This window comes from Columba livia, chromosome 10 (assembly GCF_036013475.1).
Source record: "Columba livia isolate bColLiv1 breed racing homer chromosome 10, bColLiv1.pat.W.v2, whole genome shotgun sequence".
Taxonomy (NCBI): Eukaryota; Metazoa; Chordata; class Aves; order Columbiformes; family Columbidae; genus Columba; species Columba livia.
The window spans coordinates 20,892,293-20,902,589 of record NC_088611.1 but is presented as its reverse complement, the minus strand read 5'-3'; the positions used below and the strand labels follow the sequence as shown (position 1 = coordinate 20,902,589).

At 65.1% G+C, this 10,297-nt stretch overlaps 1 protein-coding gene across 10 annotated transcripts in view; it reads left to right on the top strand.

Annotated features, from left to right (window-relative positions):
- The first annotated feature begins 284 nt into the window (after nucleotides 1-284).
- Nucleotides 285-10,297, top strand: part of COL7A1 (collagen type VII alpha 1 chain) — a 34,455-nt gene continuing 24,442 nt past the window's right edge. For 6 of the 10 annotated variants that reach the window (XR_010475175.1, XR_010475176.1, XM_065075695.1 and 3 more), the window contains exons 1-23: nucleotides 285-653; nucleotides 963-1,040; nucleotides 3,224-3,314; nucleotides 3,419-3,599; nucleotides 3,677-3,836; nucleotides 3,927-4,020; nucleotides 4,101-4,259; nucleotides 4,471-4,634; nucleotides 4,732-4,861; nucleotides 4,936-5,058; nucleotides 5,735-5,893; nucleotides 6,592-6,711; nucleotides 7,023-7,169; nucleotides 7,311-7,427; nucleotides 7,502-7,651; nucleotides 8,234-8,362; nucleotides 8,437-8,583; nucleotides 8,744-8,869; nucleotides 8,942-9,082; nucleotides 9,165-9,290; nucleotides 9,364-9,510; nucleotides 9,585-9,713; nucleotides 9,808-9,954. Coding sequence is in view for 8 of the 10 variants with exons in the window: in XM_065075695.1 (XP_064931767.1) it covers nucleotides 300-653; nucleotides 963-1,040; nucleotides 3,224-3,314; nucleotides 3,419-3,599; nucleotides 3,677-3,836; nucleotides 3,927-4,020; nucleotides 4,101-4,259; nucleotides 4,471-4,634; nucleotides 4,732-4,861; nucleotides 4,936-5,058; nucleotides 5,735-5,893; nucleotides 6,592-6,711; nucleotides 7,023-7,169; nucleotides 7,311-7,427; nucleotides 7,502-7,651; nucleotides 8,234-8,362; nucleotides 8,437-8,583; nucleotides 8,744-8,869; nucleotides 8,942-9,082; nucleotides 9,165-9,290; nucleotides 9,364-9,510; nucleotides 9,585-9,713; nucleotides 9,808-9,954 (3,319 nt within the window). In the remaining 2 variants the exon portion in view is untranslated. Of the gene's footprint in view, nucleotides 654-962; nucleotides 1,041-2,122; nucleotides 2,258-2,483; nucleotides 2,805-3,175; nucleotides 3,315-3,418; nucleotides 3,600-3,676; nucleotides 3,837-3,926; nucleotides 4,021-4,100; nucleotides 4,260-4,470; nucleotides 4,635-4,731; nucleotides 4,862-4,935; nucleotides 5,059-5,734; nucleotides 5,894-6,133; nucleotides 6,171-6,591; nucleotides 6,712-7,022; nucleotides 7,170-7,310; nucleotides 7,428-7,501; nucleotides 7,652-8,233; nucleotides 8,363-8,436; nucleotides 8,584-8,743; nucleotides 8,870-8,941; nucleotides 9,083-9,164; nucleotides 9,291-9,363; nucleotides 9,511-9,584; nucleotides 9,714-9,807; nucleotides 9,955-10,297 lie in introns of those variants that run through there. The other 4 variants (XM_065075697.1, XM_065075698.1, XM_065075696.1 and 1 more) reach the window with 4 other exon arrangements.

Below are 10,297 nucleotides of genomic sequence, written 5' to 3'. Positions count from 1 at the left end.
TTCCTTCCCCAGCCCTGGTATGCAGTGTGGGGGGGCAGCTGGGAAACACCACGGAGGGGGAGGCATTCTGTTTTGGGGACCAGAAACCAGAGTTTTTGGGGACCCAAACCCAGAGTTCATGGTTGGACTCGATGATGTCTTCCAACCGAAGTGGTTTTATGGTTCTATGACCCAGCATCCCTGCGTACCCCGCTCCTGTGCCAGCACCAAAGGGATGCTGCTGACAAGATGGTCCAGATGCTCCTGAGCTGCCAGGGTGGGGAGCGGAGTTTGGGGACACCCCCACACTGGTGCCTGCCATGTTCCTGTGGGCTGGGGCAGCAGACAGAGCCCTCCGCACAGCTGCAAAACATCGCTGCCCGCTGCCTCTGCCTGTGCTGCCCACCAGGCGCTGCTCCCTTAGCCAGGGCAAGCCCCGGCCGCCCGTGCCCCGCTGCCGACACTGCGCCGTGGGGCTGCTCCGCCAGCTCCGGGCCCTGGGCCAGCTGCAGAGCCCTTGGCAGACCTCTCCACTCTCCCTGTTTAACGAAGCCCCTTGTCTAATTAGGGCAGGCCGCCCTGCCTTCATTAAGCGAGAGCTCTGGCGGGAGGAGGGTCTGGGGACAGTCCTGACCTGGGGATACTGGACCCATGGCCAGACCTGCATTGCCAGGGTGAGCAGGGGGAAACTCGTGGCCATGGTGAACTTTGGAGCTGGCTGGCCAGGTTTGGGGGCCAGGGCTGGGGCCCAGCAAGAGGAAGGCTAATGAAGAGGAGGGGATGCACTGCTTGCTGCGCCTTTAAGAAGAGTGGGGGCATCACCGCTCCTCCCCTGTTTGGGAACAGTGTGTGCCTGGGAAAGTTGGCTGTAGCCGGCCCTGGAGCATCTTTACTCAGTGGCAGGTGGCCCTGCCCTTGGCCCCCAGCTGTGAGGTGGCCCTGGGCCCCAGGGACCCCCCCATCGCTCCCGTTACTGCCCGCAGGAAGATGCTCCCGGACCTGCCCGCTGTGCCGCCAGGAACCGCACAGGAGCCCCAGGCTGGACAGCCAGGAGGGCACAGGTACGCGGGATGCTGGGGGCTGGGGAATGCGAGTGATAAAGGAGACAGAGACGAGATGGCGCATGCTGGGGCCGTGAGCCGGGTCAGCCCTAGGAAAGCACAGGCACCAGTGGGGAGGGTGGGGGTACAGTGTGATGCACCCCCAGGAGCAGTGTGGTCCCACGGGATGCACTGGGACACATGGGCACCCTGAGGGTCAGGGGTGTCCCTTTGGCCAAGAAGGAGCCCCAGGGGACAGTCCCACCAGCTGTTGGGTGGGCAGGGATCAAGACCAGGGCAGTGCAGGGTCTATGTCCACATTGCTGGGCATCGTCTCCCTTTTGCCTCCTCCTGCCAATCCCAGTCACACTGCTAGCAGATTTCCAGTGCTTTTCTCCAGCTCCGGGGTGGGTCTTGGCCACCAGTCTGCTCTGGCGGCTGCTGAGAGGAGGTGGTGTCTGGAGCAGGGTGGGAGGACACCAGTCCCAGTTCTTCAGCTGTGGGTGCTTCGGTGCCATGTGATGGGTACCATGAGCTGTGGGTGCAGAAAAGGTCCTGGTGGAGGCCTGGCTGTCCTGCAGCCCCGTGTGAGCTGTGCTGAGGTGAGCAGCCCTGCACCATCATCTTTCCCAGGGCTGGTGCTCAGACCCAGGTTCTAACCTGGACGGGCCAGGGACCCAGGCCCCGTGGCATCTCTGCCCAGGGCCAGGCAGTGCCCTGAGAACACATTCCCAATGGATGGATGGATGGATGGATGGATGGAGGTGTATGGCTGGGTCGTGGCTGGTGTAGGTCCCAGAGCTGCTCACCACATTCCTGGGACATGGAGGATGGAGATGCTAAAGGGAAAAGTGTCCTGAGCTTCCCTGGGGCCCACTCAGCCCCGCACAGAACCCACAGAAACCCTTCCCAGGGGTCCAACCCCCTCCTGCCCCAACTCCATCCTAGAGCCCTCCAGCCTACACCCGGGATGCAGCCGACGGGAGAGCCAGAGGTGGCACTTTGCGGAGCGGGGAACAGCCTGAAAAGTCGCTTTCCTCCTCTCCCCGGGGTGGGAAAAACTCTTTTTTAGGGAGGCGGGCTCCCGCTCCCCCCCCCGCCCCGACACCGCGCTCCGGGCCGCCCTCAATAAAGGGGCGGGAGCGCCGGGGGCCGCTCCGCGCCGGCACCGCCTGCACCCAGCCCGGCTCGGCTCGGCACGGCACGGAGCGGCGCGGAGCGGCCCGCGGGGGCGGCGGGTGAGTGCTGCGGCGGGGGGGCTGTGCTGGGGGTCCCGCTGCCGGGGCTGCAGTGCAGGAGCGGGGGTCCCCCCGGGCACAGCTGGACATTCACTCTCCCACGCCGCGGCGGCTGCCGGGCTCGTCCCGCCCGGGTTTCGCACCCGCCCGGGCTCAGCTGGGCTGGGACCTGGCGTGGCCATCGGGCCGTGGGGTCGGGCCGTGTGCCTCCCCTGCAACTGTGTGCGTGGGAAGAGGTGGGATGTGGGGCTGGCGGGCAGGGCTCATCCACCCCGGCTGCCCGCCCTCCCTAGAGCACCCGCCTTTTGCCACCGGGGTGGTGGGGAGCCCCTGCGGGCAGGGGGAGCCGTGGGCAGGAGGCGCTGGGGTGCGGGCAGGCAGGCAGGAGGCAGCGGTCAGGGCTTGTGCAGGCAGAGCGCACGCACACCCCGCAGCTGGGCTCCAGCCTCCCCCCGGCCGGGGCACGGCTCCCCGGGGTGTCGGGCAGCAAGCGGAGCTGCGGGCCAGGCCTGGTCAGGCTGAACGGGGAGCGCTGGAGCGGGGCCAGGTACTGGTTGGCGTGGGACACACATAAGACCGTGCCCTCCTGCACCCAGCACCGTCACCAGCCTGCGCCGTGACACGGGACAGCCGCCGGCACAGCTCCCACCTGGCCAGACACAGGCCACCTGCTGCCCACCCGGTGCTGTTTGGTGACCCTGCGTGCTGGGCAGGCACTGGGTGCTGCTGGCTGCGTCTCTAGGACGTGTGGCAACGCGGCCGGGCACAGCCCTGCTGCCTCCCTGCCCCACTGTGGGTGCCAGTGGCGGTGCCCGGGGAGGCACTGACACTTTTCCCTCCTGAGGTGACCAGGCACCCGGGCACAGTGTGGTGCTGGGATCCTCCTGAGCCCCACTGCTCTGTCACCTCTGTCCCCAGAGGAGGGGGGCTGCTGTGAGGTGGTGGTGGCAGCGTCCTCTCCTGCAGGCTCCCACGATGAGCAGCCAACTCCTGCTCCTCGCCGTGCTCCCCACGCTCCTGGGGCCCCCAGCCGCTGCGGCGCAGAAGAGGAGTCAAGGTGGGTGCTGAGCACTGGGTGCCTGTGGCAGGGGGGCCAGAGGGGCCCAGCACCACTGTGCCATGGTGCCAGTTCGTGCCCTGAGCACCGTCACTGCCTCGCAGGGGTGTGTGAGGATGTGCTGGAGGCCGACATAGTCTTCCTGGTGGACGGATCATCCAGCATTGGCAGGAACAACTTCCGCGCCATCCGCACCTTCATGGACGACCTGGTGGGGCCCTTCGTGCAGGTGGTGGGCGAGAAGGCGGTGCGCTTCGCTGTGGTGCAGTACAGCGACGAGCCACGGTGAGCCCCGGGGAGGGGCCGTGTGGGGCGGTGGGACGGTGGGACCGGGGGGTGACACATCCACCCGTGCTCCTCAGGGTGGAGTTCCCCTTCTCCCAGCACACTGACGGCATGAGCGTCCGACGGGCCATCCAGCAGCTGAGCTACAAAGGTGGCAACACACGGACTGGCGCCGGCTTCCGCTACGTCGCTGACAACTTCTTTCGCCCCACGCAGCTTCGACCTGGAGTCCCTCAGGTATGTTCAGGGTGGTGGCCCTGGGGACACCCAGAGGGGTGATGCAGTGTGTCCTGAGCTGGGTCTTATGGCTTGTGCCTGGCCCTGCAGATCTGCATCCTCATCACGGATGGCAAGTCCCAGGATGATGCTGAGGGGCCGGCAGCAAAGCTGAAGAACCAGGGCGTCAAGGTCTTTGCCGTGGGTGAGCAAGGCTTCAGCGCTGGGTGAGGGGTCTCCCACCAGGGTCCCTGCCTCCTCACCCATCATCTCCATCCTTGCCAGGGGTCAAGAACGCTGACCACAAGGAGCTGGTGCGCGTGGCCTCAACGCCCACCGATGCCTTCTTCTTCTATGTTGGTGACTTCAAGCTGCTGGGGACACTGGTGCCACTGATGACACGCAGGGTGTGCACGAGTGTCGGGGGAACTCTGCGCCTCCCGGGTATGAGTCCCCACCTCCTCCCTGTGGGTACAGGTGCCAGTGGTGCTGGGTGCCGGGTTGTGCTCACTGTGGGTGCACATTCAGCACCCATCCTCCCCAAAACACCCTTCTGGTCATCCTGTTCTGCTGGGCACGCAGTTGTGCCACCCTGACAAGCTCTCCCTGCCACCCCACACACCCTGAAGCTGACAACTGCTGTGCTCCCTGGCAGATGGCCTGAGCCATGCTGGCCCCTCCAACCTGGAGATCCTGGAGCGGGGCCTCGACCAGCTGCGGATCCGCTGGGCAGCGGCCAGTGGCCCCGTCACCGGCTACCGGGTGCAGCACGTGCCCCTGACAGGGCTGGGGCAGCCGGTTGTGGCAGAGAGGCAGGAGGTGAGTGTGCCCACCTGCCTGCTCCGACTTCCCAGGGGCTCTGACCACCCATTGCATGGCCTGGGAATGGCAGGGGGGTGACACTGTCCCTGCCCAGGTGAGCCTGGGGCCACGGGAGACAAGTGCCGTGCTGCGGGGGCTGCGCGCAGGGACGGAGTACATGGTCACTGTCACCGCCCAGTATGCCAACAGCATCGGCGAGTCGGTGTCCAGCCGAGCGCGCACCCGTGAGTGTCTGCGACCATGGGGACGGGGACACAGGCAAGCGCTGGGTGCCCACCCTGGCTCCTTGTGTCCCCAGAGAGCCGTACAGGCTCCGTGCTGGATTTCCGTGTGGTGGAGACTGGACCAACCTTTCTGCGTCTGGCCTGGCAGCCCGGCCCCGAGCCCCTGCAGGGCTACAGCCTCAGCTACGCCGTACAAGGTGAGGGGACAGTCCCTACGAGGGGACAGTCCTGCTTCTGCAGAGCCCTGTGGGCTGGGCAAGACATGAGGACATGGCAGGGGAGTGCATGGTGGAGGGCATGCACGCAAGGGATGCATGGGGTGATGCAGGAGGTGCATGCACAAGGGGCAGCATGCATGGGGTGATGCAGGGGGTGCATCCCGAGAGCACCGCAGGTGTGTCCACGCCTGCCTTCCCCACAGCGACTGGCGCTTGTGCGCAGGCTATGGGGCACGGGTGTGCACACAGAGGCGTAGAGCTGGCTTGTGTGCTCTTGTACCCAGAGGCTTCCGTGTGCAGAGCTTGGAGTGTGCGCGTGGGTGTGTGCAAAGGCCAGGGAGCCCCACGTGTGCCCCTACCCGGGGCTGTGAGCACAGGCGTGTGCGTGCCCCCGCGGTTGCTGCACGTGGAGGGCGGGTGGCAGACCCCCCGCCCCAGCCAGGCGCTGGGCTGGAGCTGCGCACCTGGCAGCCCCTCCCTGGCCCTGGGTGCTCCCATGGGTGCCCCTGTTCTGGCTCCCATCCCAGCCTCTCCCAGCACTCCCCACCCCTGGCACTGCCTGGTGTTCCCAGGGCAGGGTGCCCTCCCATGACACCCCTTCCCTGCTGGGCTGGGGGTGTGCTGTGCCCCCCTGATCCTACCTGAACCCCTCCAGGAGCAGCCCAGGAGGAGGAGAAGAGCCTGGGGGCCAGCACACAGTCAGCCACGCTCACCAACCTGCGCCCCGACACCGAATACGTGGTGACGCTCCGACCCCGCCACGCGCAGCCACCCGCTGTCCCTGCCGTCCCTGCCACCCTCACCGCCCGGACACGTAAGCACCGCGCCTGGCCCAGGGCTCAGCCAGGGACGGGGGTGAGTTCCCAGCATGGGGACAACCCTCCTGTCACTGCGCCCCTGTGAGCTGGCTGGGGGGGAGCTGGGACCGGGATGTAGGTGGGCACGGCTGCGAGGTGATGCTCTGAGCCCCAAAATGTGCTCCCAGGGGGATGCAGCACTCTGTGCCCTGGAGCTCCTTCCCAGCCTCCTGGGAATGTTTCCACTGGAGCTTTCCTCACGTGACGTAAGAATGTCGACTGAAAAAATGCAAGGTTTTGTTTTTTTTTTTTTTTTAATAAGTTTAAGCCCTGCACTCTTTAGGAGGAAAGTAATGGTTTCCGCCAGGGAGGAGGGTGGTGGAAAGCATTGCCAGGCAGGAGCAGGATGGTGGCCCCAGGGTAACATCTTTGCAAGCCTCAAATTTTGGCAAACCAATTCCTCCAGCTGCCCCAGGCAGAATTAACCCACAGAAAGTATTTAAGGCATTAAGAGGAAGGTGTTCAGGCTCCGGTTTGCTGGAACCGGGGTGCTTTGAAGGAGCCGCCTGGGCTGTGCTCGGTGACCTCGCAGCAGGGTTCAGCGGCACCTGGGGGTGCGGGGGCTTCCTCCCAGCGGGTCTGTAAGCAGAGATGGTTCCCGGTGTCCCCTGCCCCGCATCCACGGCAGGGACAAGACAGGCATCTGTCCCCACAGGGCGTCCGGCGGGCGTGCAGCACTTGGCTGTCCACAACGTCTCGGCGCAGAGCTTGCTGCTGGCCTGGCAGCCCGTCAGCGGTGCCACCGGCTACCGGCTCTCCTGGGCCACCCTCACAGGTAGGTGCCCACCTCAAAGCTTATCACAGAATCACAGGATGGTTTGGGTTGGAAAGGATCTTCCCAGCTCCCCCAGTGCCCCCCCTGCCATGAGCAGGGACATCTTCACCAGCTCAGGTTGCTCAGAGCCCCGTCCAGCCTGGCCTGGGATGTCTCCAGGGATGGTTCATCCACCACCTCTCTGGCCAACCTGGGACAGTGTTTTACCTTGTGTCCCTTCTGGTGACCCCAGGGAGGGGAGGAGACAGGGTGGGGGGTGCTAGCATCCACCTTCCAGACCCCCCAAGGGATGACTGTGGTGGCTCTTGCAGGGCAGGACAGGCACAGGGTGGACCTGGATGCCAGGCGGACATCACATGCGCTGGGGGGGCTGCAGCCCAGCACCGACTACGTGGTGACAGTGGCCCCGCTCTTCGGGCAGCTGGAGGGGCCCACGGCCACCGTGAGGCAGAGGACAGGTAAGTGGTGGTTACTTGGTGGCTCTGCCACAGGATGGGGTGGGGACCGGTGATGCTCCCCGCCCTGCCACGTGCAGGGTACGCTGTGGGTGGGTGACAAAGCAGCACTGGGCAGCCTGGCCCACAGGGTTTCTCTTGCAGAGGCGAGTGCAGAGCAGATGCTGCGAACCAATATCCTGGGCCCAACGTCCATCCAGGTGCTCTGGACCAGTGCCCATGATGCCCGCGGCTACCGTCTGGAGTGGAAGAGAGCCACAGGTGGGCTCAGTTATCCCAGTCCCCTCACAAATCCTTTGTGCCAGCTGCCTTCAGTGACCCTCCCCTCCCTGCAGGACCAGAGCCCCCCAGGACAGTGTCGCTCCCCAGCAGCACCAACACCTACCAGCTGATGGGGCTGCAGCCGGGCACCGAGTACCGCATCACCCTCTACACGATCTACGATGGTGGTGAGGTGGCCACTCCTGTCACCACCTTCCAGACAGGTGAGAGACCACCACGGGTCCCTGTGTTGTCCCCAGCCATCCCAAGCTCCCATGAAGAGTCACTGAGGGACCTGGGGGGTTCAGCTGGAGAACAGGAGCTGAGGGGAGACTTTCTGATCTCTGAACTGCCTGAAAGGAGTTTGGAGCCAGGAGGGTCAGGCTCTGTTCCCAAGGAACAAGCACCAGGACCAGAGGAAATGGCCTCAAGTTGCGCCAGGGGAGGTTGAGGTTGGATATTGGGAACAATGTCTTCCCAGAAAGGGCTGTGGGGCATTGGAACAGGCTGCCCAGGGCAGTGCTGGAGTCACCATCCCTGGAGGCGTTGAACAGACGGAGATGAAGTTCTCAGGGACATGGGGTAGTGCCAGGGCTGGGGTAATGGTTGGATTTGATGCTCCTGGGTCTTTTCCAGCCAAAATGATTCTATGATTCTAAGCTATTGAGATGGAGGGATGTCCCGTGTGGCATTGCTCAGCCTGGGGATGACCGTGTCTGTGAAACCCCTTGCTCTCCAGGTGAGGCTGAGGGCTGTGCCATTGAGGCTGTGTAGCTCTGACCGTGCGTCACCATGTCTCTCTGCAGGTGTGGAGGTGCCTGTGGGTCCTGTGTCAGACCTGCGGCTCACGGAGGAGTCGGGCAGGCGCGTGCGGCTGGGCTGGACCGGTGTTCCCGGTGCCACCGAGTACAAAGTCGTGGTGCGCAACACCCAGGGTGAGGCTGCGGGCAGGGGCGTGGGTGGCACCTGGGGGACCCCAGCCCGGTGCTGAGGGTCCCGCTCCTGGCAGACGGCACAGAGAGGACGAGGCGCATCCCGGGCAGCCAGACGGGGCTGGAGCTGGGTGACCTCCGGGAGGGTGTCACCTACCTGGTGCGTGTCTCGGCGCTGGCAGGCGGCCGGGAGGGCAGTGCTGCCACAGTCACCATCCGCCTCAGTAAGTCCCTGTCAGGGTTTGGCATCAGGAGTCTCAGTGTTGTGTTGTCCTCCCCCCTGGAATGTCCTCTGTGCCCCCACAAGCCCTCGGGGCACCAAGGCAGCCGTGGGCCCCCTCAGGGCACCCTGAGGTGACGCCCCGGTGCCATGGGGTGCTGCAGAGTACCCAGCGGTGGGCAGCATCTCAGAGCTGCGAGTGACGGAGGCCGGTCCCAGCCAGCTGCGGGTCACCTGGCGAGGGCTGCCGGGCGTCGGGGGCTACCGGCTGACGTGGAGAGGCAGTGACGGTGAGTGTGGGGACCGTGAGATGCCGTGGTGGTGGTGCCAGAGCCCTTTCCCAGCCCAGCTGTCTCTCCTAGGTCTGGAGCAATCCCGCGTTGTCCCCGCTGACCCCACTGCCTTCACCATTGAGGGGCTGCGTGCTGGTGTCTACACCGTCGCTGTCTCAGCCATTGTGGATGGCCATGAGGGCAGCCCCGTCACCGCTACAGCACGGATAGGTGAGGTGTCCCCTCACCTGCTGGTCCCAGATGGTGCTACTTGCCCTGGACCTGGGTGACAGTGGTCTTCTCGGTGTCACAGTGCCTGAGCAGGTGGGGACAGTGTCCCAGCTGGAGGTGCAGGCGTCCAGGAGCAATGTCGCCCGTGTCACCTGGGTCGGTGTGCCAGGAGCCACTGCCTACCGCGTGGTGTGGAGCCGCAGGGACGGTACCGTGGGACGGGGATGGGGACAGGCTGTGGGGACAGCAGGGCAGGCGGGTGATGTTGTGGTCCTTGGCAGGGGGCCCGGAGAGCAGCCGGCGGGTTCCTGGCCACACCAGCTCCTTTGACATTCCCGACCTGGAGGGTGGTGTCACCTACACCGTGAAGGTGACAGCACTCATTGGCAACCGGGAGGGCAACCCCGTATCCATCGTCGTCACCACCCGTGAGTGCTGGGGTGGGGGGCAGCACCTTGGGGTGGCAATGGGCACCCCTAACGCCTGTCCCTCTGTTCTGCAGCGGAGGTAGCCCCAGCGTCCCCTGTCAGTGGCTTCCAGGTGACAGAGGCCTCGGAGCATCGCCTGCTCCTGGCCTGGGTGCCGGTGGCCGGCAGCACTGGGTACCGCCTGCTCTGGCGCCTGGCTGAGGGTGAGCATGGCCGGTCGGCACCCCAGCACCCTGCCATTCCCCCTGCACCCCACCATCCCCCTTGCACCCCTCACCCCTTTCTCCCCATGGACAGGGGGGCCCGTGCGCAGCCAGCAGCTCTCAGCCACCACCAGCTCCTACAACCTGGGAGGGCTGGAGCCCGGCCAGCGCTACCACATCAGCATCACCAGCCTGGCCGGTGGCCGGGAGAGTGAGCCAGCCACTGTCACCGCTGTCACTGGTAAGGGGCTGTGTGGGGCCAGGGGGACATCAGACCCCTGGCACAGGGCTAGAGCCCAGAGAGGGGGCACTTAGGGAGTGGGCAGGAGGCACCTGGGGATGGGCTCTTCCAGCCTTGGGTTGGGATTGTCGGGCATTGGAACAGGCTGCCCAGGGCGGTGGTGGAGTCACCATCCCTGGAGGGGTTGAGCAGACGCAGAGATGAGGTTCTCATGGACATGCGTTAGTGCCAGGGTTCGGTTAATGGTTGGATTCTATGATCTTGAGGGTCTCTTCCAAACAAATGATTCTCTGGTGGAAGGTAATGGGTGTGGGGCCAGGAGTGGGTGGCGGCTGCCCCATGG